Source organism: Somniosus microcephalus, chromosome 6 (assembly GCF_052327205.1).
Source record: "Somniosus microcephalus isolate GS21.2 chromosome 6, FLI_Smic_1.0, whole genome shotgun sequence".
In the NCBI taxonomy this organism is placed as follows: domain Eukaryota; kingdom Metazoa; phylum Chordata; class Chondrichthyes; order Squaliformes; family Somniosidae; genus Somniosus; species Somniosus microcephalus.
In genome coordinates, this window is record NC_140992.1 from 31270478 (window position 1) to 31293198 (window position 22721).

Here is a 22721-nt window from a genome sequence, read left to right on the forward strand (position 1 = left end):
GTTGCAAAATGCAACAACCATCTAATTTCTGCAAAAGAAAGAGGTTTGATGAGGTCTTGAATTCAAGAACTCATCAAACTACAGAGAATGTCAGTGTTTGACAGCTTCACAGAGCTGTCAAACGATGACCATTCATCTGTCAAAACGTCATACGTTGACGTTCTCTGTAACCGGCTTTCCCTTAATTGGCCTGCTAAACTCGCTGGGCGGGCTTAACAAAGTCAATCAACGGAAGATAGAGTGGGTTGGCCACAAATCGATGGAGGCGGGACATCGACCCACCAAGCAGCAGTCCCGCCTCCAATGCGCCCCCATTGGCAAAATCACCCCCATAGATGCCAAATATATGAGTTGTTGATTTGCTGTGTAATTAGTTTGCATTGAATCCTTCTGGTATGTGAACGTTCATTGTACAGAGATGGATGTGCTTTGTGTTTACGTTGGTCTCTAGGGTAGAGTGATTATAAAACCTGATCATGTAGTGCAGCAGTCGGCTTGTGGATGTTGGCAGTAGCTCTGTGGAAAAGTGATATTGTGTTTGTCCAAGATACCACAGCCAGGGCTATGGAGAACCATGAAATTGACTTGAAGGGCAGGAATGAAAGCACGGCAAAAATAGGTGATTTATTTTAGTAATTGCTCTCTGTTTTTAAGTTGCAATGCTCTCTATGCTTTATATCTGTCTGCTTTATCTGCTGTAAACTCTTCTTCATAACTAATTTCAATCTCCATATAAAAAACTAAGATAGTCTCGTGGTCTTCATTACACCTGTCGTCTTGAAATGGTTTCTAGGAGGAATTTTTATTTCAAGCAAATAAAAAGCTTTTGTACGTCAATGCTTGAGCCAAACAGTAAGTTGTTTAATCTTGCGTTATTTTCCAGTATAGTTTAGGAAGGAACAAGAAAGATGCGGAAATCAAAGAACAAGAAGAAGGGGAAGGGACAAAATGTTTCAGCCATCGTTCAGAAGTTTTTGAAAAGCTACGAACGACACTGTGCTCAAACTCGAAGTGCGGTCAGCTCAATGCTTGTACATAACCTGCAGAAATGCATTGAAAATGAAAAGGTGCTAACAAAGGTAACCTATTTTTTTTATTTTTACAATTTCATTATTGAGTAGGAAATTCTAGAGACTGCAATATGCCTGCCAGCTTTGGGTTGCAGTTGAGAAGTGCAAAGCATTTTAAAATTATTTTACAAAGTGTGCTATCTGGAGTAAAAACAAAAAATGCTGGAAACATGCAGCAGGTCAGGCGGCATCTGTGGAGAAAGGAAAATGGTTGTTTCAAGTCTTGTAACCCTTTTTCAGATGAAGGGTCCTAAAATCTAAAATGTTTGCCCTTTTTTCCTTTCGCCACGGGTGCTGCCTGACCTGAGTGTTTCCGGCATTTTCTGTTTTTTATTTCAAATTTGTAGCATCTGCTGTATTTAGCTTTTTGTGATATCTGGGGTGTCGGCATACATTTTTTTTTAATGTAACATTTGCTGATCTATAGCGTTGTTAATGGGAAGTTGTAGGATATGGTGTTTTATAAGGAAGTGGATCTTCCGTAGCAGCGCTCAAGATAAGTGAGTGGGTATACTGCTTGCGAGAGGCATGCTCTATTTGCAAGCACTGGGGGAGTGGGGTGTGTGGAAGTTGATGGGTGGGGTGGGGAAATTGAGTAGTTATGGGGGTGGGGACTGGTGAGTAGTTTGGAAAGAGTAGTGAATAGTTGGAAGAAAGTAATAAGGATTTGGGGAGTAGTGGTGTACTTTGGGTAGAAGAGTGAGTAGTAAAGAGACGGGGAGGGCCAATGAGTGGTTGAGGGGGATAGAGAGTATTTAAGGGATTGGAATATTGAGTACGGGGGCGGTGGGCTGGTGAGAACTCACGTTGGTAAGTGAACATTCAGAGGTAGTGAGCGAGTGATTGAAGAGGGAGCTGTTATATTCTGGGAGGGGATGTGGTGAGTATGAGGTTAGCGAGTAGTTGAGAGGGAGTGAGTGGAGGGTAGGCGGTAGGTATAGGGTTGCCAACTTTGGTTGAACCTATTCCTGGAGGTTTTATCACATGAACCCCCCCCCCACTCCCCGTTTCCAACTGCCCCGCCCCACACGCTTGCCATCGGTCACCTGACCCGTCCAACCGTATGGCGCGCCATCTTCCCACGCTTGGGGGAAGTGAATAGTTTGAGAAATGGGCATTGTGGATAGTGGTATTAAGGAGATTTGGGGATGAGCAGATGATTTTTGTTCACGTACTGCACTAGGTACATCGTCGCCACCCATGAAAATTAGAATGCTTACATTTTCTAACGATCCAAAAAGTACAGATGATGGTAGTAGAAGCCTCTGCATTTACAACAGCAGTCACTTGTATTTGTATAGCGCCTTTAATGTAGTAAAACGTCCCAAGGCATTGCACAAGCGCGCTACCAAACAAAATTTGCCACCGAGCCACGAGATATTAAGGCAGATGACCAAAAGCTTGGTCAAAGAGGTAGGTTTTAGGAGAGTCTTAAAAGGAGGAAAGAGAGAAATGGAGAGGTTTAGGGATGGAATTCCAGCGCTTAGGGCCCAGGCAATAGAAGGCATGGCCACCAATGTTGGAGCGATTTGAAATCGGGGATGCTCAAGAGGCCAGAATTGGAGGAGCGCAGATATCTCGGGGGGGTTGTGGGGCTCGAGGAGATTACAGAGATAGGGAGGGGTGCGGCCATGGAGGGATTTGAAAGCGAGGATGAGAATTTTAAAACTGAGGCATTGCTTAACCGGAAGCCAAAGTAGGTCAGCGAGCACGGGTGATGGGTGAACGGGGCTTGGTGCGTACCTGAGAAGCTTTCAAAATTCAATTCATTTGTATGAAGAAGGAATAAAAACAATTTTTTTGTCTGCCTCTCTCTCTCTCTCAGACACACAATCAAAACACACTTGTGCTGTCTCAGCTTACAAAGTTAACAATTGATTGTATGTGAAACTCTGCCCAAAGAATTTGTTCTGCTGCTTGTTTTCAAATAATTTGGAAAAACTCAAAAGAAATGGAAAAGTCGCTTTATATCCTAATGATGATGTATATTCTTGTATCATAAAATCAACTTCAGCTTAGGCTTTTGAAAGAGGTTGAAGCCTTCATGTAAAAACATTAATGAAGCTATTCAAACATACAAATGGCAACTTTTTCAAACTTAAGCTCAGGTTATTACAGATATATTGTTAAGTATGTGTATTGTATTGAACAATTAACACAAAGACTTAAACGTATAACTCAAACAGGTCTTTACTGGTTGGAGGTAGGGACTATACATAGGTCTTTACTTCATGCCCACAGGCGGGAACTGAGGGGGATCAGTACCCACAGTACTATTTATACCCCTATGGCCAGGAGTGGTACTGCGTATCACTACGCCCAACAAGTAGTGCAGTCCTGTCCATAGGTTCAAAGTAGCACACATATTACATACACAACATTCCTCCCTTCCTAGCTTTACAGTCATCTCCCCATTTAACATAACGTAATAACATATATACATATATAACTTCAGGTTTACATAACAGAATAACATAGATACATAGATAACTTCATGTCAAAACAGATCACAGATTCAGTCTCTGCGGAAAACAGTTCACAGATTCAATCTCTGTGGTGTAGTCGGTTCACGTTGCTGGAGTGACTCATTCAATAGTCCTTCCATGGATTTAACAGTTTGAACTTCCGAACTGAATTGGCTCCGTTCGGAGGGACCACGTGTGTGATCTGGTAGAGGTGATAATGGTTCAGATGGGTCATCTTCTGTTTTTACTTTTCCTTTTCTGCTTCTTGGAGACTCTCTGGGCTCCATTGTCAGCTGCCACAGCTGCCAGCTGCATGCGCAGTTCCTCCTTCTCTTCCTCCTGTTTCCGTCGTAGAGCCAGCTTCTCCCGATGTTCCGTAGACTTTTGGTGCTCCTCCATGATTTCTGCACTTTGGGAGTCGAAGTTACAAGCTGGGCAGGACAGGACATCGTAATATTCGGTGTCGTCCTGAGCTAGACCAGTGAGAGGGTCGTCTATTTCCTCCATACCCAGCTGGACGTTAGCCAGCTCTTGTTCCAAATCCAGACATCTTTCCTGAAGAGACTTCTTCATGTGTACCTCTGCATCCAGCTTTTTCTGGGCTTTCAGCAAGTCGTTTACTAGTGACCTCATTTGTGATTTTAATACTTCAACTTCCTTTGGAGATTGATTGATCGGACTATGCAATCCCTCTACCGGAGCAGCTGTTTCAGCGGTCTGTTGTTCTACGTTGACGTGAGTCAGCGTACTTTTGGCATCCAAGGGCTGCTCTGTTGCAGTCATCTCCGTCTGTGTTGCCACCTCAGCTCTTCCAATAACCTTTGAGAGCTCCGAACCCCTTTCGTTTGAATATTGAAGTTCATGTTCAAGTTTTTCCCATTTCAGAGTCCTGTCCTTCAGCATATGCAGGAGTTGGCTGACCGTTAACTCCTCTGACATCAGACGTTTTGTGTGCTCCTGCTCCATTTTCTCCATCAGCTGCTTCTGTTGTCTTTCCAGATTCTCCAACTCTATATCAAAGAACTCTTTCGTTGCATTCAACTCTTGCTCAAAACGGCGAAGCATTTGTTCTAATTGCTGTTGTAGTTTGAAATGGAGTTGAGTTCGAGCCCGGTGTCCCTCAGAAATGGGCACATCAGTAGACTTGCCAGACTCAGAATCCACAGTTAAACTATGTTGTTGTTGCTCAGTGGAATTCTGTGCTGAAACTTTGTCTTTTGCACCTGAGTTGGGCTTACCATCATCCGTTCCAGAGTCTGGGCCGGCTATCTTCACCGAGTTCTCACTCGTTATTGTTTGTAGGAAATGCCAGTCCATATTCATTTTCCTAATCCACTCCCGTCCTAGTAGTGGAGGACCTCCTTCAGATATCACATATAAGTCCATTATTTGACTGTCTTCGCCCTTGTGGACCACTGCAACCTCTATTTTCCCGATGGGGTACACTCTTTGCCCCGTGTATGTTTTCAATATAATCCCCGTATCCTGTAGGGGAATATGTTGGAATAACTTTCCGTAATCTTTCTTATTTATGACCGTCAATGCCGATCCAGTGTCCAATTCCAGTTTTACTTGGACTCCTTCTATCTGAAGAGTGACCCAAATTGTCTGGAGGTCTGCACCCTTACCAGCGTTGAGTACTCTTAAGCTAGCCAGTTCATTACAGCTTAAGCTAGCCAGTTCATTACTGCTAGCGTCTGAATCGGACTCCTGTTCGGTCACCTTGTGTACCTTTGCGTATTTTCCTTGCGGTGACTTCTTGTTGCTGGTCTTCTTCCCTGACCTGCATACTCTAGCTATATGTCCAAGCCTACCACAAGTTCTACATTCTTGGTTTTTAAACCAACACTGGTTCTGATCATGCGTTGTCTTTCCACAACGATAACATTTGCCAGAACTCACACCCAATTTGTGTGCACTGAGCTCCGGTGACCGTAGCTGCATTACTGCCGTGCCTCTCGCTGCGGCTTCGTGTGCTGCTGCCATAGTGACCGCCTTCTCAAGCGTCAGCTCATTCTCCTCGAGCAGTCGCTTTTGTGTATCCTGTTTAAATAAACCACACACAAATTTGTCTCGAAGTGCCTCTGTCAGTCCCATTCCAAACTGGCAATATTTCGCTAATTTACGCAATTCCAGCAAATAATCAGCATTGCTTTCATGCTGTAGCTGCCTTCTGTCGTAAAATTTAAATCGTTCCGCTAGCATCAGCGGCGTGGGGTTTAGATGATCTTTCAGGACAGTAACAATCTCATCGAACGTCTTATCCGCCGGTTCATCTGGTGATAACAGGTGTTTCAATTGCCCGTATGTCTTCGCACCCATTAAATTTAATAATGTTAGTGCTTTATCAGCCTCACGAATTTTATTGGCCTTACAATAATTTTTAACTCGTTCAACATATATGGCCCAATCTTCGATGTCACTATCAAAGTTGCTAATATTCCCGTGTTTAGGCATTGTAGTACTTTATCAGATTTGCAATTTCTGAGATTTTTTTTTTTTACTGTTATCCAAGATGGCGGCTTCCCGCTCTTGCCGTCGTCCTCCGCCCACAAAATGGCGGTTTTCCCGCTTCTGCCTTCTTCCCCAGCGGTTTTCCCGCGAAAAATGGCGGCTTTCCCGCGCTTCTCGCTCTCCCCGCCCACTTCAATGGCGGTTTTCCCGCGCTTCTCGTCGCTGACTTTCAGCCCGACTGCGGCTCTTATCTCCTGTGCGATCGCTGGTGCGCCGCCCGCCCGAAACGGTTCTCAGCCCTTATCACCGGTGCGATCGCTGGCCCGCTAAGCGCCTCCCGCTTGAAGCGGCTCCCGGCCTCTGGCTCACCCGCTCGGCGGCTCTTGCTCGCTCCCTCCCGGGCTCTGGCTTACCCACGAGGTTATGGAGGCTTCAGGGTCCTAATGCCTGTCGCTTCCAGTCGCTGGAAGCTGTCAGGATTTCTGCTGCCCTTCAGTTTTCAGTGGGGTGTTGAGGATTGGAACCTCTCTTCAATGTCCTGTCTTTGGACGAAGCCGCTGTGGAATAACTGCCGCAGGGTTCGAACCGACTCGTCGCCAGTGTTAAGTATGTGTATTGTATTGAACAATTAACACAAAGACTTAAACGTATAACTCAAACAGGTCTTTACTGGTTGGAGGTAGGGACTATACATAGGTCTTTACTTCATGCCCACAGGCGGGAACTGAGGGGGATCAGTACCCACAGTACTATTTATACCCCTATGGCCAGGAGTGGTACTGCGTATCACTACGCCCAACAAGTAGTGCAGTCCTGTCCATAGGTTCAAAGTAGCACACATATTACATACACAACATATATGTTGGCCCTTGCGTTAAGTGACTGCTTTTGTTTTTCTATACTTTGAACTGTAATACAGAATTTTCAGCGACGCATTACATAGAAATTTGAGTGTGATACTTGAAAAGTGACAGAGAGGTGTGATGGACAGGAAAGGCATGCTAGTTGATCTGGACCCGAAGTTCCTGGGTCCCTGCTGTAACGCTGGAAGTGCAACAGGCTGGGATTTTTGCCCACCAGTCCACTGCACTGCTGGCCCTACTTCAAATCATGGGATCAGAGTAATTTGCACAGGGAGTGCACAGGCACCCGTGTTGTTTGCAGCATTACTTGGCCACCTGCCCTGGCCCAGGGCAAAGACATTTTGGGTACATTGTTTTTATGTTACTAGCAGATTCCCAGTGGCATTGATCAGAGTAAGTTGGAGTATACACTAGTTCCTGTACTTTTTTTAAATTCCCTTTTTAAAGCATAGGCTACCCAGTGGTACCAGATTGAAGGTGGCTAGCTGCTGTTTGAGCGTGGAAGATGGGGGCATGATGTTAGTAGCTCTGGGAGGGTACTGGACTTTAGTAGCATTGAGAGATAAGTCCTAGAGTTTGGCAGAACTCGAGTGGGGTTCCAGAGATTTAGCAGGACTGTAGGAGAGGGACTCATAGAGTCATAGAGTTTTACAGCACAGAAAGAGGCCCTTCGGCCCATCGTGTCCGCGCCGCCCATCCATCCCTGTCCAGTCTAATCCCATTTTCCAGCATTTGGTCCATAGCCTTGTATGCAATGGCATTTCAAGTGCTCATCCAAATGCTTCTTGAATGTTGTGAGGGTTCCTGCCTCTACCACCCTTTCAGGCAGTGAGTTCCAGATTCCAACCACCCTCTGGGTGAAAAAGTTCCTCCTCAAATCCCCTCTAAATCTCCTGCCCCTTACCCTGAATCTATGCCCCCTTGTTATTGACCCTCCTACTAAGGGGAAAAGTTCCTCTTTATCTACCCTATCTATGCCCCTCATCATTTTGTACACCTCAATCAGGTCCCCCCTCAGCCTTCTTTGCTCCAAGGAAAACAACCCCAGCCTGTCCAGCCTCTCTTCATAGCTGAGGCGCTCCATCCCAGGTAACATCCTGGTGAATCTTCTCTGCACCCTCTCCAAAGCAATCACATCCTTCCTATAGTGAGGTGACCAGAACTGCACACAGTACTCCAGCTGTGGCCTCACCAGCGTTTTGTACAGCTCCATCATAACCTCCCTGCTCTTATATTCCATGCCTCGGCTAATGAAGGCAAGTATCCCATATGCCTTTTTAACCACCTTATCTACCTGTTCCGCTGCCTTCAGGGATCTATGTACATGTACACCAAGGTCCCTCTGACCCTCTGTACTTCCTAGGGTCCTACCACTCATTGTGTATTCCCTTACCTTATTTGTCCGTCCAAAATGCATCACCTCGCACTTTTCAGGGTTAAATTCCATTTGCCACTTTTCCGCCCATCTGACCAACCCGTTTATATCGTCCTGTAGCCTGAGGCTTTCCTCCTCGCAATTTACCACCCCACCAATTTTCGTGTCATCTGCGAACTTACTGATCATACCTTTTACATTCTCATCCAAATCATTTATGTAGATCACAAACAACAAGGGACCCAGCACCGATCCCTGAGGTACCCCACTGGACACAGGCTTCCAGTCACAAAAGCAACCTTCGACCATCACCCTCTGCCTCCTGCCACTCAGCCAGTTTAGGATCCAACGCGCCAAGGCACCCTGGATCCCATGGGCTCTTACCTTCTTGACCAGTCTCCTATGCGGGACTTTGTCAAAAGCTTTACTGAAGTCCATGTAAACCACATCCACAGCATTTCCCTCATCCACCCCCCTAGTCACCCCCTCGAAAAATTCAATCAGATTTGTCAGACATGATTTACCCTTGACAAAGCCATGCTGACTATCCCCGATTAATCCTTGCCTCTCCAAGTGGAGACTAATTTTGTCCCTCAGAATTTTTTCCAATAATTTCCCTACCACAGATGTTAGGCTCACTGGCCTGTAATTCCCTGGTTTATCCCTGCTACCCTTCTTGAATAATGGTACTACGTTAGCTGTTCTCCAGTCCTCTGGTACATCCCCTGTGGCCAGAGAGGTTCTGAAAATTTGTGTCAGAGCCCCTGCAATCTCCTCCTTTGCCTCCCACAGCAGCCTGGGATACATCTCGTCCGGGCCTGGGGATTTATCCACTTTTTGGCCTGCTAAAACCGCTAGCACCTCCTCCCTCTCGATGCTAATATGTTCAAGTATGTCACAGTCCCCTTGCCCGATTTCTATGTCTGCATCGTCTTTCTCCATAGTGAACACAGATGCAAAAAATTCATTTAAAACCCCGCCTACATCATCTGGCTCTACACACAGATTGCCACTTTGGTCCCTAATGGGCCCTACCCTTTCCCTGGTTATCCTCTTGCCCTTAATATACTTATAAAACATCTTAGGATTTTCCTTTATTTTGCTCGCCAGTGTTATTTCATGGCCCCTCCTCGCCCTCCTAATTTCTTTTTTAAGTATGCCCCTGCACTTTTTATACTCCTCTAGGGCTTCTTCCGTCTTTAGTAACTGCCAAAAGCCCCCCTTTTATTTCTAATGCATTTTTGTATATCCCTTGTCATCCAAGGTTCCCTTTGCTTGTTGGTCCCACCCTTGACCTTTACAGGAACATGTTGGCATTGTACTCTCTCTATTTCCCTTCTGAAAGTCTCCCACTGTTTTGATGTGGATTTTCCTATAAGTAGCTGCTCCCAGTCCACTTTGGCCAGATCCTGCCTTATCATATTAAAATCGGCCCTCCCCCAATTTAGAACCCTTATTTCCGGGCCGTCTTTGTCTTTTTCCATGACCACCTTAAATCTCACTGAATTATGGTCACTGTCGCCAAAATGTTCTCCTACTGACACTTCCACCACTTGCCCGGCTACATTCCCCAGAATTAGGTCCAGTACCGCCCCCTCTCTTGTAGGACTTTCTACATGTTGGCTCAAAAAGCTCTCCTGGATGCTCTTTAAGAATTCTGCACCCTCTAAGCCTTTCACACTCTGACTATCCCAATTTATATTGGGGAAGTTGAAATCCCCCACTATTATTACCCTATTATTTTCGCACTTTTCTGAGATTTGCCTACATATCTGTTCCTCTATCTCCCCCTGACTGTTTGGGGGCCTATAGTACACTCCCAGCAAAGTGCTTGCCCCCTTTTTGTTTTTAAGTTCTACCCATATGGCCTCATTAGAGGAACCCGCTAATATATCATCCCTCCTTACAGCAGTAATTGACTCCTTAATTAATATTGCAACACCCCCTCCCCTTTTACACCCCCCTCTGTCTCGCCTGAAGATTCTATACCCCGGAATATTGAGCTGCCAGTCCTGACCCTCCCTCAACCATGTCTCCGTGATAGCAACAATATCGTACTCCCATGTGTTCAACAACAACTTCAGTTCATCCACCTTATTTGCAAGACTCCTTGCATTAAAATAAATGCCTTCCAGCCCTGCCATATTCTCTTTTGCCTTCACATATTTGCTCTGCCTTCCCAGCTGACTTGTTTTTCCCTCTGTATTTGGCTGTAAATCACCCCCTACTGAAGTTTTACTGTACAGGGAATGATCCTAGAGTTTAGCAGCACAGCGGGAGGGGTTGCTGGAGTTTGGTAGCATGAAGAGGGTTAGTCCTGAAGGTTTCTAGCAGTGTAATGCGAGTCTTGAAAGTTTTGCAGTACTGAGATTTGCCAACACGAGAGGAAATCTAGCCTTCACCAGAGTTAGTGGATGGAATGTGGGGTTTGGCTCAATTAAATAAGTCACAAACAAGCTAAGCATTATAAATGCTTCACTTTTCTCACAGCTACATCCTGGCCATTGATGTGCATAATGGCCCAGAATTTCGGGTCCCAATGCGTGAGTACGGACGGAGTACTCACGTGTGGACCTGATGGAAGTGCCGGAGTCTTGCATGCACTACACATGCGCGGGAAACCGGCATTTCCAATCCTCTGAACCAAGGGGTTCAGAGGTCGAACGCGTGCGTGCAGGAGTCTGCGCGTGCGTGTTGAACTTCCTTTTTTTTTTCCAGGTTTGCCCGTGCGTGAAGGCCTCCACTTTTTACACTTGAAAAAAGCAGACGTAAGGACTTAATTTTAAAAGGTAAGTGGTCTAATAATTAGAATTAGAATTTTTTTTCCACAGGTTTATTATTTTTAAAGACTTTACAGTAAGGTAAGTGTATTTTTAGCCCCGATTTTTTTATAAAATTATTTTTTTCAAAAATTTAATTTATTATTTATAACAGTTATTTATAGTTCATTTAAATAGTGTGATGTTTTTTTAAATTTTATTTCAAGTTTAAGTACTGTTTTGGGCGCCCGGAGTTTTCATGAGTTTGACAGTTCTTGCTGTCAAACTCATGAATGAACTTTTGCATCCTCCGATTGGTTGCCCAGTGCTCACGTGATCCCAGCCGACGCATCGCACTAAGTACGCCGCTGGATCACGCAAGCACAGCGTGCCGGGAGCTGAACCGGGCCACAGACAGGAAATCCACGCAGGCCCAGGCTTCAACTGCCGGCGCGCTAGGTAAGTGTAGGTCGGGGGCTTGCACCCACGGGAAGCCCCCGACATGAATTTCTGGGCCATTGTTGAATATGTGATCAGATGTCTACTGAGTATTAATTGAGTGCAAACTCTTTCTGCACATGTGGAATCCTGTTGCCCACAGAGGCGCCATCTTTGATGCCTTGCACTCAAGGGCATTTGCTTAATACATGTGTGCACTGTGCACTGTTTGATGTGACAGATGCCCCCTAAGGTGGCTTAGAAGAATCCGGCAGCTTAAAAGCCGCAGCTGTGCTAGCCTTCACTTATACAGAAAGAGTCATCCCAGTCCCAGATGTTGTTCTGCAGGTCATCCCGGAGCAGATAGTACAGCTGTCTGAAAGCTTGTCTTGTGATGGAGAGAGAGGATAATGGTGGTGCTGTCAGGCAGGCAGGTAGGAAAGCACCATTAAAACATAAAAATGCTGTGCGACCCCTGATGACGTGCACGCCATTTTAACTGTGGGTCCGACTAAGGCTCACACAGTCTCGAACCCGCCAACGAAGGTTGGCTACAGGCAGGCTCCTGATCACTGGAGTCCCAGGTAAGTTAATTTTGTTTTACTTTTTAAAGGTTCCTTGTGGGCCAGGAGGAGAAGGATTGCTCCACTTGGCCCCACAAAGATACCTTAAGTGTCCCCTGCCCTGGGTTCTCCTCCCCCCTCCCCCAACCCCAACCCCAGTTCCTGACTTGCCTTGCTTCGGGCGGGAATCCGTATTGGAGCATGCTCATTGGTGCTCACTGATAATTTAGAGTTGGGAGGGATAGCACTTGGCATGGGAATAGAGCTATTCCCTTTACTCCGTTTGATTTATCCCCAAAACAGTCTCTAATCTTTGTTTCTCATAAAGCTGCCATTTGTTTCAACTGCTGCCTTATGCCTTGGAAGTAGAGCCTAGATTCCAGCATGTGGAGGCTAATAGAACCTACCTTGACAAAATGGGGCTAATTTTTTTTTAAAGTGCACAATTTTTTGAATCCCACAGAATGTTTAATTATGGGCCTCTGATTACTAAAACAACACTAGTGGAGATAACTTTGTACTGTAAGGTTTAGCAGGAAGGAAATCAACAGGAAATGTTAAACCTCAACAAGGTTGATCTGGAAAACATCTTCCCTCTGCTTCATAGAATACCTTCATCGTGCCATGTTTACAACTGCCAGTGGAAGTAATTTGTCGCTCTCCCTGGAACTCTCCGCGCCACCCCTCCCCCCCAAAAAAAGCTGCCGTGGCTAGGTCAATTGAAAATTTCAAAACTAAGACTGATGGAATTTTGTTAGGCAAGAGTATGAAAGATTATGGAACCAAGGCGGGTAGATGGAGGTAAGATACAGATCAGCCATGATCTAATTAAAAAGCGGAACAGGCTCGAGGGGCTGAAAGGACATGGGGGTACATTTTGTGAATGTAGAAATTCTGTGCCTATAGACAATACTTGTCGTGCGCAAATTGTAAAAGCTCACATTTGTAGCTCCGTGTCTCTGGAAACAATACATTTGTTTGTGTTCCAAATCGCAAGTAAAATGCAAAACATATGGAAGAACAGATATCCAGGGCATGTTATAAAAGGAACCATAAGAAATGGGAAAACCTTACATGAAAAGACTTCTGTATCACATGAAACTAAAAATGGAGCACCTGTATAACATTTATGTGCTGGTTTCGAGGCTGCGACAATTGCTGTGAACAACCACAAATATGGGGATGGCATTGAGTTTCACTGTTGAAAATACTGGTAAAGTTCTTTCTTTGTTGTCCAGATACTCGTAGGAGGTCTCTGACTTTGTGCTGAAGACTGCTTCTGGCAAGCATTGCCCTGTGGGTTAGATGTCTAACTGGAACATATTTTTGTTAAACCACAAGTAGATTTTGTACCAACTTATTAGCACTAGAAGTCTGAGATTGCATTTAGATTTTTTAAAAACTATCGGGCGAATTAATTCACAATTTTATAAAACAGAACCAGTGATATGAACAAGACAATAGGCAAGTCATTTTGGGCCTTGCCATTAAGGTGGCTGTGATCCATGTAAATATACGTGGCTAGCAATGTGTAACTGAAACGAATAGCGCTAATATTCCAACTTGAGTAGATTACATGAGGTGAATTGATAAATGAATTAGGTTTTAACTCTTTGAAAGTTTTGAGGATTTCTCCCCATCTCAAGGGGGAATGCTGGAATTACCAGCAGTTATTTTTGCTAACAATCGTCTTCTGTGGCGCTCTCCATTTATTCATTATTCTCTGTAAACTGTCAAGCAGATGTGATGTCTAATGAAGGCATCCACTTGAGTGACATTTGCTCCACCACATTTGTGTCAATGGAAGCAGGCTGTTCAGAGACCTGGGGTATAAAATCATAGAATGGTTACAGCAGGGTGTAACGTCCGTGTGTAATTGAGACACTGACTGCAGAAGTTGGTTATAACAGGTGTTTACTGAATGGAGACAAAACTGGAACTACTATACAAAGCTACTACACAGGCTTATATACAGGGGTGGTCACTACTGGTACTGCAGTATACAGGGGCTGCAGAATATAGTTCCTTCTTCAAGGTACATACACTACACAGGGAAGCAGGCCATTCGGCCTGTCGAGTCCGTGCCGGCTCTTTGCAAGAGCACTTCAGCTAGTCCCTTTCCCCGTAGCCCTGCAATTTTTTTTCCTTCAGGTACTTGTCCAACTCCCTTTTGAAAGCCGTGATTGATTCTGCCTCCACCACCCTTTCAGACAGTGCATTCCAGATCCTAACCACTCACTGAGTAAAAAAGTTTTTCCTCATGTCGCCTTTGGTTCTTCTGCCAATCACCTTAAATCTGTGTTCGCTGGTTCTTGACCCTTCTGCCAATGGGTCTATCTACTCTGTCCCAACCCCTCATGATTTTGAACACCTCTGTCAAAGCTCCTCTCAATCTTCTCTGTCAAAGCTCCTCTCAATCTTCTCTGCTCTAAGGAGAACAGCCCCAACTTCTCTAGTCTATCCACGTAACTGAAGTCCCTCATCCCTGGAGTCATTCTCAAATCTTTTCTGCACCCTCTCTAAGGCCTTCACATCCTTCCTAAAGTGTGGTGCCCAGAATTAGACACACTACTCCAATTGGGGCCGAACCAGTGTTTTATACGGGTTCATCATAATTTTCATGTTTTTGTACTCTGCCACTATATTGTGCGACAGTGAAAGGCAATGGAAATAAAAATTAAAATTAAAATCAGGAGAGTTGTAAAACAGGCTGCCGACTCGCCTGTTTTATACTATCGTACAAAGTCAAGATCTACCCCACATTGTGATTTTTCTGTTTCTGTCTTCCCTTACTGCAGCAATTTCAAAGGTCCAATATTAAACATCTTTGAGCTGTGTGGTTGCCAGCTGTAGTCAGTCAAAATGCAGAAAAAGTTGATATGGTAAAAAAATTCTGCCTCTGAATAATGTTTGGAATGTTTTCTAAATAGAACTTGATTGGATTATTAAGATAACTAGCAAAATAGGTTCATTGTAAAAATCAAAATAATTAAGCGGTTAATTTTTAGTAATTGCCCAAGTATGGTACATAAAATAGAAATATTGGAAACAGCTACAAATTAGTGGTCATGATATCAATACAACTGAAATGCTCAGAAGGATATATAAAAAGGTCATTGGCACAAAAAAATCATGGTTTAAGAAAGAGCAGACTTCAAGTGAATTCAAGAATTTAAGAAAAAGATTAATTGCAAGAAGATAGAAGTAGATGACAAAAAGGATAATTAGTGAAAAATATTTTTTTAGCATAACATTTGATCTTGAGGGCTCTGTATTAATGCAATAAAAATAAAGTTTGGATTGAGCGTTAGGTGCAGTAGTACAAGTTATTGTAATAATTCTTTCCGGTTGCTTTCTAGTTGATTCTTGCACGTCCTGAAGCAACTGCAGATGATTTGCCACCAGTCATTCTGAAACCATTGCTCATGACAATCCGAGATGAACGTTACATGTATGGAAAAGAGCTGTGTGTCTGGCACATTGCTCTTGACAACCAGGATGTAGCAAATTTAGTGAGTCATTTTAATGTTTATTCTAGACTACCTAGAGTGCTGGATTTCATATTTCAAACTCTATTTTGGGATTAAGTGTATACACGTGATATAATCATATCCAGTACTTGGAGAGTGGTATCTAGTGCTGCAGGATGAAAGTAATTTATCACCTACAAGCAGAAGAAGTTCTACTTTCACTATGGTAGCTTCCGCAAATCATAAACTTCAGTTGTCCTAATTTCTGCGTGGCAGGATGTAAGTTGCTTTCATGTGGAAGCTACTGGTTTGTGGGGAGGAAGAGTACACATTAAAACGATACATGTGGGAGCCATATGGTGCCACAGACTTGACTGGGCACTGAACTGTGGGATCTTGGCACTTCTGTGAATTTTGAAATTTTTTCGATCTTTTTAAACGTTAGACTTTTAATTATCTCCTGACAGAATGAAAAATCCAACTATTCTGCCCTTCATTTTGCACATATGGTGGGGTTGGGGGGGGCGGGGAGAATGTATTGCCAAATGGTCCAGTCTGGCAAGAACTGCTGCCATCGTCATTATCACTCCCAGTAATAATTCTCAAAAATGGCCTGAATGTGTGTCTGCATTTCACAGTTTTACCAGTGATTTGGTCTGAAGTTCATGCCTTCTATGCAATGCACTTGCCAATCTGAAGTCCTCAGCAAATTTGCTACAGGTTGACATTTTGTATGATCAATTCTGGCAATGACCAACTGCTTCTCATCTTTGTGGGGAAAAGATTGCACACGGTACTTGGTTAGCCGTAGCTAACGTAAAGAACAACACGTCACACACACACAGGATCAAATCTGTGCAGAATTACTCAAAAGTAAGTGGGAATGAAATCTTGACTACATTCATTGGAATGGGAAAAAGAAATAACACCAAAAGTTTGGACAAAAGGAATCATTGTCAAACTTCCCAAGCGAGGGGACAGAAGTGATTGTAACAGCTGGTATAGTATTACATTACTCTCCGTCATAGGAACAGGAGTAAGCCGTTTAGCCTGTTCCGCCATCTAATCATGGCTGATCTGGATCTTAACCCCATTTACCTGCTTTGGTTTAATATCCCTTAATACCCTTGCCTAACAAAAATCTATTAATCTCAGTTTTGATATTTTCAATTGACCTAGCCTCAACAGCTTTTTGGGGGAGAGCATTCCAGATTTCCACTGCCCTGTCCCTGACGAACTCTTCTGTAACATTATCCTCAACAGAATTAGGGTGGCGATTGATGGCAGACTCCAAGAAGAGCAAACTGGTTTTCGCCAGAACAGATCTTTACTCTTCGTAATAGCATTGAGCAAAGCTAAGAATGGCAGTTACTAGTGGTGCTGAATTTCTTTGGCTTTGAGAAGGCCTTTGATCATGTCGGCAGGTTAACTAGGTGCTGTGGGGGTGGGTTTAAACTAATTTTGCAGGGGGCTGGGCACCAGGATGTAGTGTTCTAAAGTAGAAACAAGGTGCACGGAGGATGAGGAGAGAGAGTTAGAGTTAGAAATAATACAGAATTAGGTGGGTTCGTAGAAAATACGAAGAGGTCTAAGTTCGATTTGGAGTGCATGTGTGTAAATGCACAAAGTGTGGTTAATAAGGTTGGTGAGCTGCAGGCGCAAATAGCCACGTGGGATTATGATGTAGTGGCGATAACTGAGACCTGGCTCAAAAAAGTGAGGATTGGACGCTTAATATTCCTGGCTACCAGGTATTCGGGCAAGATAGGGAAGGAAAGAAAGGAGATGGGGTAGCCGTTTTGATTAAGGAAAATATTACAGAGCTAGAAAGAGAGAATATCCTTGAGGGATCAAAGACAGAATCTATTTCTTTGGAGTTAAGAAACAATAAAGGAGCTCTTACGCTACTTGGTGTATTTTATTGGCCACCAAATAGTGGGAAGGAGATAGAATCACAGAATCACAGAAACCCCACAGTGCAGATAGAGGCCATTTCGGCCCATCGAGCCTGCACCGATACATATCCCACCCGATCCCCGTAACCCCACGTATTTAATCCCCCTAACACTAAGGGTCAATTTATCATAGCCAATCCACCTAACCCGCACATCTTTGGACTAGGAGCAGATTTGCAAAGAAATTACTGAGAGGTGCAAAAATTATAGAGTAGTGATATTGGAAGACTTTAACTACCCCAATATTGAATGGGGCAGTGACTGTGTTAAGGACAGAGAAGGGCAGGAATTTCTGAAGTGTGTTCTGGAGAATTTTCTTGATCAGTATGTTTCCTGCCCAGCGAGGAAGGAGGTATTGCTGAATCTAGTCCTGGGGAATGAAATGGGTCAAGTGGAGAATGTCACAGTTGGAGAGCATCTTGGGAATAGTGATCATAGTATTGTAAGGTTTAGATTAGTTATGGAGAAAGACGAGGAGCAATCTAGAATAAAAACACTTAACTGAAGGAGGGCTAATTTCAGCAAATTGAGGAGGGATCTGGTCTGGGTAAATTGGATTCAAAGACTGGCAGGCAAAAATGTAATGGAGCAATGGGTGGCCTTTAAAGAGAGATGGTTCGAGTGCAGTCTAAGTATATTTCTACAAAGGGGAAAAGGAGGGCAACCAAAGCCAGAGCTCCCTGGATGATGGAGTTAGAGAGTAGGATGAAGCAGAAAAAGGGGGCATATGACAGATGTCAGCTTGATAATACAAGGGAGAATCAGGCTGAAAATAAAAAGTACAGAGGAGAAGTGAAAAAGGAAATAAGAGGGGCAAAGAAACCGTACAAGAATAGATTGACGGCTAACCTAAAAGTGCATCCAAAGGTCTTCTATAGGCATATTAACAGTAAAAGGATTGTCAGAGGAGCGGTGGGGCCGATTAGGGACCAAAATGGAGATCTATTGATGGATGTAGAAGGCATGGCTGAGGTACTAAATGAGTACTTTGCATCGGTGTTAACCAAGGAAGTGGACTTTGTCAAAGCTATGGTAAACGAGGAGGTTGCTGGGATAAGATTAAATAGATAAAGGGGAGGTACTAGACAGGCTGGTGGTAATTAAAGTGGATACGTGGTTGGGATGCATCCTGGGTTGCTGAGGGAAATTAAGTAGAAATTGTGGAGGTGCTGGCCACAGTATTCCAATCCTCCTTAGATACAGGGGTGGTGCCAAAGGACTGGAGGATTGCAAATGTTACACCCTTGTTCAAAAAAAGGTGAAAAACCTGGCAATTACAGGCCAGCCATTTTAACATCGGCGGTGGGGAAGCTTTTAGAAACAATAATCCGGGAGAAAATTAACAGCCATTTGGAGAAGCATGGACTAATGAAGGAGAGCCAGCATGGATTTTGTTGGGGCAAATCGTGTTTAACTAACATGATTGAGTTTTTCGATGAGGTAACAGAGAGGGTGGATGAGGGCAGTGCAGTTGATGTGTATATGGACTTTCAAAAGGCATTTGATAAAGTGCCACATACTAGGATTGTTAGCAAAATTGAAGCCCATGGGATAAAAGGGGCAGTAGCAGCACGGATACAAAATTGGCTAAGGGATAGGAAACAGAGTTGTGGTGAATGGCTGTTTTTCGGACTGGGGGAAGGTATACAGTAGCGTTCCCCAAGGTTCAGTACTAGGACCACTGCTGTTTTTGATGTACATTAATGACTTGGACTTGGAGGTACAAGGCACAATTTAGAAATTTGCAGATGACACGAAACTTGGAAGTGTAGGCCACAAATTTAATTGCGCTGAAGGGGCGGGTTTGGAGGTGGATCTGTAGGGAAAAATCGGAGAAATTGGGTGTGGGCTGCGAATCCGCCTCCATCCTGCCTCAACGCGACTTTGGGAAGTGTCGGGTCAGCCGCTCCCGAACTGACCCGACACCAAACGGCGGGACAGGTTGTTAAGTCAGTTAACAGGTCATTAACTGGCTGGATAATCCTATTTTAAAGGACTGATCAGATTCTGGAGGTTTTTCAACATGCTGCCCGCCTTCATAAAAACACGCCAGGTGAATCGAGCCAGGTTGAGCTAGGACCTGAATTGTTGCCAGCTGCTCGAACAGCTAAAAGCAGTCCAGCAATCTCTAATTCTTTCACATGCCACAACTTAGTGGTTTGAGGGTTGGGAGACATTTTGCAGCTCAACTAATCTTGAGTGTTGAGTCTAAAATCCATCTGCTGTGTGGCCTCCTTGGAAGACCCTCTGGCCACTTTGTCTGAGTGCACACAACCTCCATTCCTCCACGGAGATATATACCGGCGGTATGGGAACCATTTATATCCTCTCATCCTGGTCGTCAGATTCGGTGGAACAGCAGCCGCGGCAGCACCGCAACCCGGCACAGCAGCAGCACCAACAGCAGGAGCTCCAACCTTCTCCTTAGCCACCTGATGATGCATTAGAAACATAGAAGGTAGGAACAGGAGTAGGCCATTCGGCCCCTCGAGCCTGCTCCGCCATTTAATGAGATCATGGCTGATAATCCAAACTCAGTACCGAGTCCCTGACTTCTCCGCATATCCCTTGATCCCTTTAGCATTAAGAAATATATCTAACTCCTTCTTGAATATATTTAATGAATTGGCCTCTACTGCCTTCTGTGGTAGAGAATTCCACAGGTTCACCACTCTCTGGGTGAAGAAATTCCTCCTCATCTCAGTCGTAAATGGCTTACCCCTTATCCTTAGACTGTGACCCCTGGTTCTGGACTCCCCCGCCATCGGGAACATCCTTCCTGCACCTAGTCTGTCTAGTCCTGTTAGAATTTTATAAGTTTCAATGAGATCCCCTATCATTCTTCTGATCGCCAGCGAATATAAGCCCAGTCGACCCAATCTCTCCTCATACGTCATTCCTGCCATACAGGTATCAGTCTGGTGAATCTTCGCTGCACTCCCTCCATGGCAAGAATGTCCTTCCTCAGATAAGGCGACCAAAACTGCACACAATACTCAAGGTGTGGTCTCACCAAGGCCCTGTACAACTGCAGCAAGACATCCTTGCTCCTGTACTCGAACCCTCTCGCTATGAAGGCCAACATACCATTTGCCACCTTAACCGCCTGCTGCACCTGCATGCTTACCTTCAGCGACTGGTGCACAAGGACACCCAGGTCTCCTCTTCTTCGGCCGTCTCTCAAACTGGCTGAGGTGTTAAGCCGAAGCTAGCATGGATCCACCTCGGGGAGCTCTCCTCCGTCTGTCCTTTGTTCCCTTCTCGACTGCCCGTTTATATACCTTATTTTAGAGGCTGGTGGATACCTCATGTCAATCATTTGTTTAATTACATTTACCCATGCCATTGTTCAGTTACAGGGGAATAGATACCCAAGGCGGACCCCTCCTAACCTAGGCTCCAGTCCCATGAGATCATTCTTTCACTTATCTCTTGTATGGACATTTTGTTACCTTCTCCCAGACAGTTGTTTTTAGATAAGTGGATCATGAGGCTCCTTCCCCAACCTTTTATTAGGCCTAGTCATGCCTACACAAAGGCTTGTTTCTACGTTATGTCCTTGGCCTCATAACGAGCACTTGTGAAAACCCTTATCTAACATGATTAACATTGTTCTGTGTCAACAAGGCAGACTGCTGAAGAATTTCCTTTAACTAGAGAAGCCTATTTTTTTATGATTCTATTGGACAACTATTTCTTACAATTCCCCACCTTGAGAAGGAAATATCCTTATTGACTTCTCACAATTGGCTCCTGACTAATCTGGCTATTTATCTCCAAACAGAAATTGTGGAGCTTTCTTCAATTGTGTTGCTGCTTTCGTGCACTCTTCAGTCCAACCGGGTTGGACCTGGTCTCCATCACCTTTAAGTAGTTCATAAAGTGGTACCGCAGTCTTCGCGAGTTGAGGGATGAAGGTCCGCTGATACCCCACCAACCCGAGAAAAGAATGCAGGGCAGTCTTCGAGGTGGGCAGGGGTAGACGCTGGATGGTCTCAACCTTATGCTGGTCTGGGCTGATGCCGGACGATCCGATCTGGACGCCTAAAAAAAAGAGAGACAATCTTGCACCAGTTGGGCCTTGCGCAGATGGATCTTCAGTCCGGCTCCCAAAAGTAGCTGCGGTAATTCTTGTAAAAGGGTTAAATGTTGGACGTGTTCTGTGGTGGCAAGGAGGAGATCGTCAACATATTGGAGCAAGCAGGAGATTTGTGAAAGCTCTTCAGGATCCGGCCATACGTTTGTGGAAAATAGTGGGAGCATTTATGGAACCGTTGTAGCAGGCACATCCAGGTATAACTCTGGTCCTCAAAGGTGAATGCAAATTTCAATTGATTCTCTTGTTTGACTGGGATACTCCAAAAACCATTCGAGATTTCCAGGGTGGAGAAGACCGTACTGCCACTGGGAATCTGGGAGAGTAGGGTGGGTGTCTATTGGACCACCGGGGCACATGTGGGGGTGACTAAGTTGAGTCTGCGGTAGTCAATAGTCAGGCGCCAGCTGCCATCCAGTTTTCTAACCGGCCAAATCGGGGAGTTAGTAGTGAACGTGCCTCTGCGAACAACACCCTGCTTTAACAATGACTCGATGGCGGCTCGAATATACGGTATGCTCTCGGCTGGGTAGGAGTACTGTTTCACTGGAGCATGTACCAGGTCGGTCATGTTTCCACAATCACGTTTATGGGTTGCGAAGACACCCGGCAGCCACTCGATGATCGCCTGTACCTCTGGGTCATCAGAGGTGACTGGTCCGTACTCCTCTGATTTTTTTTTAGTCGCAAATACCGAGTGTGCACTAGACAGGGGGTATATTTTTACGGTTCCACCAGATACAATTGTTGGCATAATCAATTACTGCCTGATAACTTTTGAGCACATCACTGCCCAGTACAGGAAACTCTTTATTATCTGGCACCAACGGGACCGGCGTGGTGCCGGTTTATCAAAAAGTCTGGATTACAGAAAGGTATAGTTAAAAAGTACGAGCGCGCCGTACACAGCAACAAATCCAGGCTTCCCTGTTGCTTAGCAACATGCGCAGGAACTCCAGCCACAGACCAAGCATCCCTGTGCACGAACCCCAGTTACACAGCCACAGATCCAGGAACTGCCACTAATATGAAGTAAAACTTACCTGAACCTACTCTGAATTTTGCCGGTTAACAGAGATTTCCAGTTATTTAGGTGCCGGTAAATCGAGAGTTTCCTGTAGTCCCTGCCCATTATGCATGGCCAAATAAACGGGAGACAGGACTGTGACTCGAACCCCGTCTATGTCTAGCTGTAGAGGAAGAGATCCTTGTA

At 44.7% G+C, this 22721-nt stretch overlaps 1 protein-coding gene across 4 annotated transcripts in view; it reads left to right on the forward strand.

The window, feature by feature from the left end:
- The first annotated feature begins 888 nt into the window (after positions 1–888).
- LOC147115573 (uncharacterized) overlaps positions 889–22721 on the forward strand; it is a 120915-nt gene continuing 99082 nt past the window's right edge. For 3 of the 4 annotated variants that reach the window (XM_085989928.1, XM_085989929.1, XM_085989930.1), the window contains exons 1-2: positions 889–1079; positions 15347–15499. In XM_085989928.1, the coding sequence (XP_085846054.1) occupies positions 909–1079; positions 15347–15499 (324 nt within the window). In that variant the 5' untranslated portion in view covers positions 889–908. Of the gene's footprint in view, positions 1080–11357; positions 11446–15346; positions 15500–22721 lie in introns of those variants that run through there. The other variant, XM_085989931.1, reaches the window with a different exon arrangement.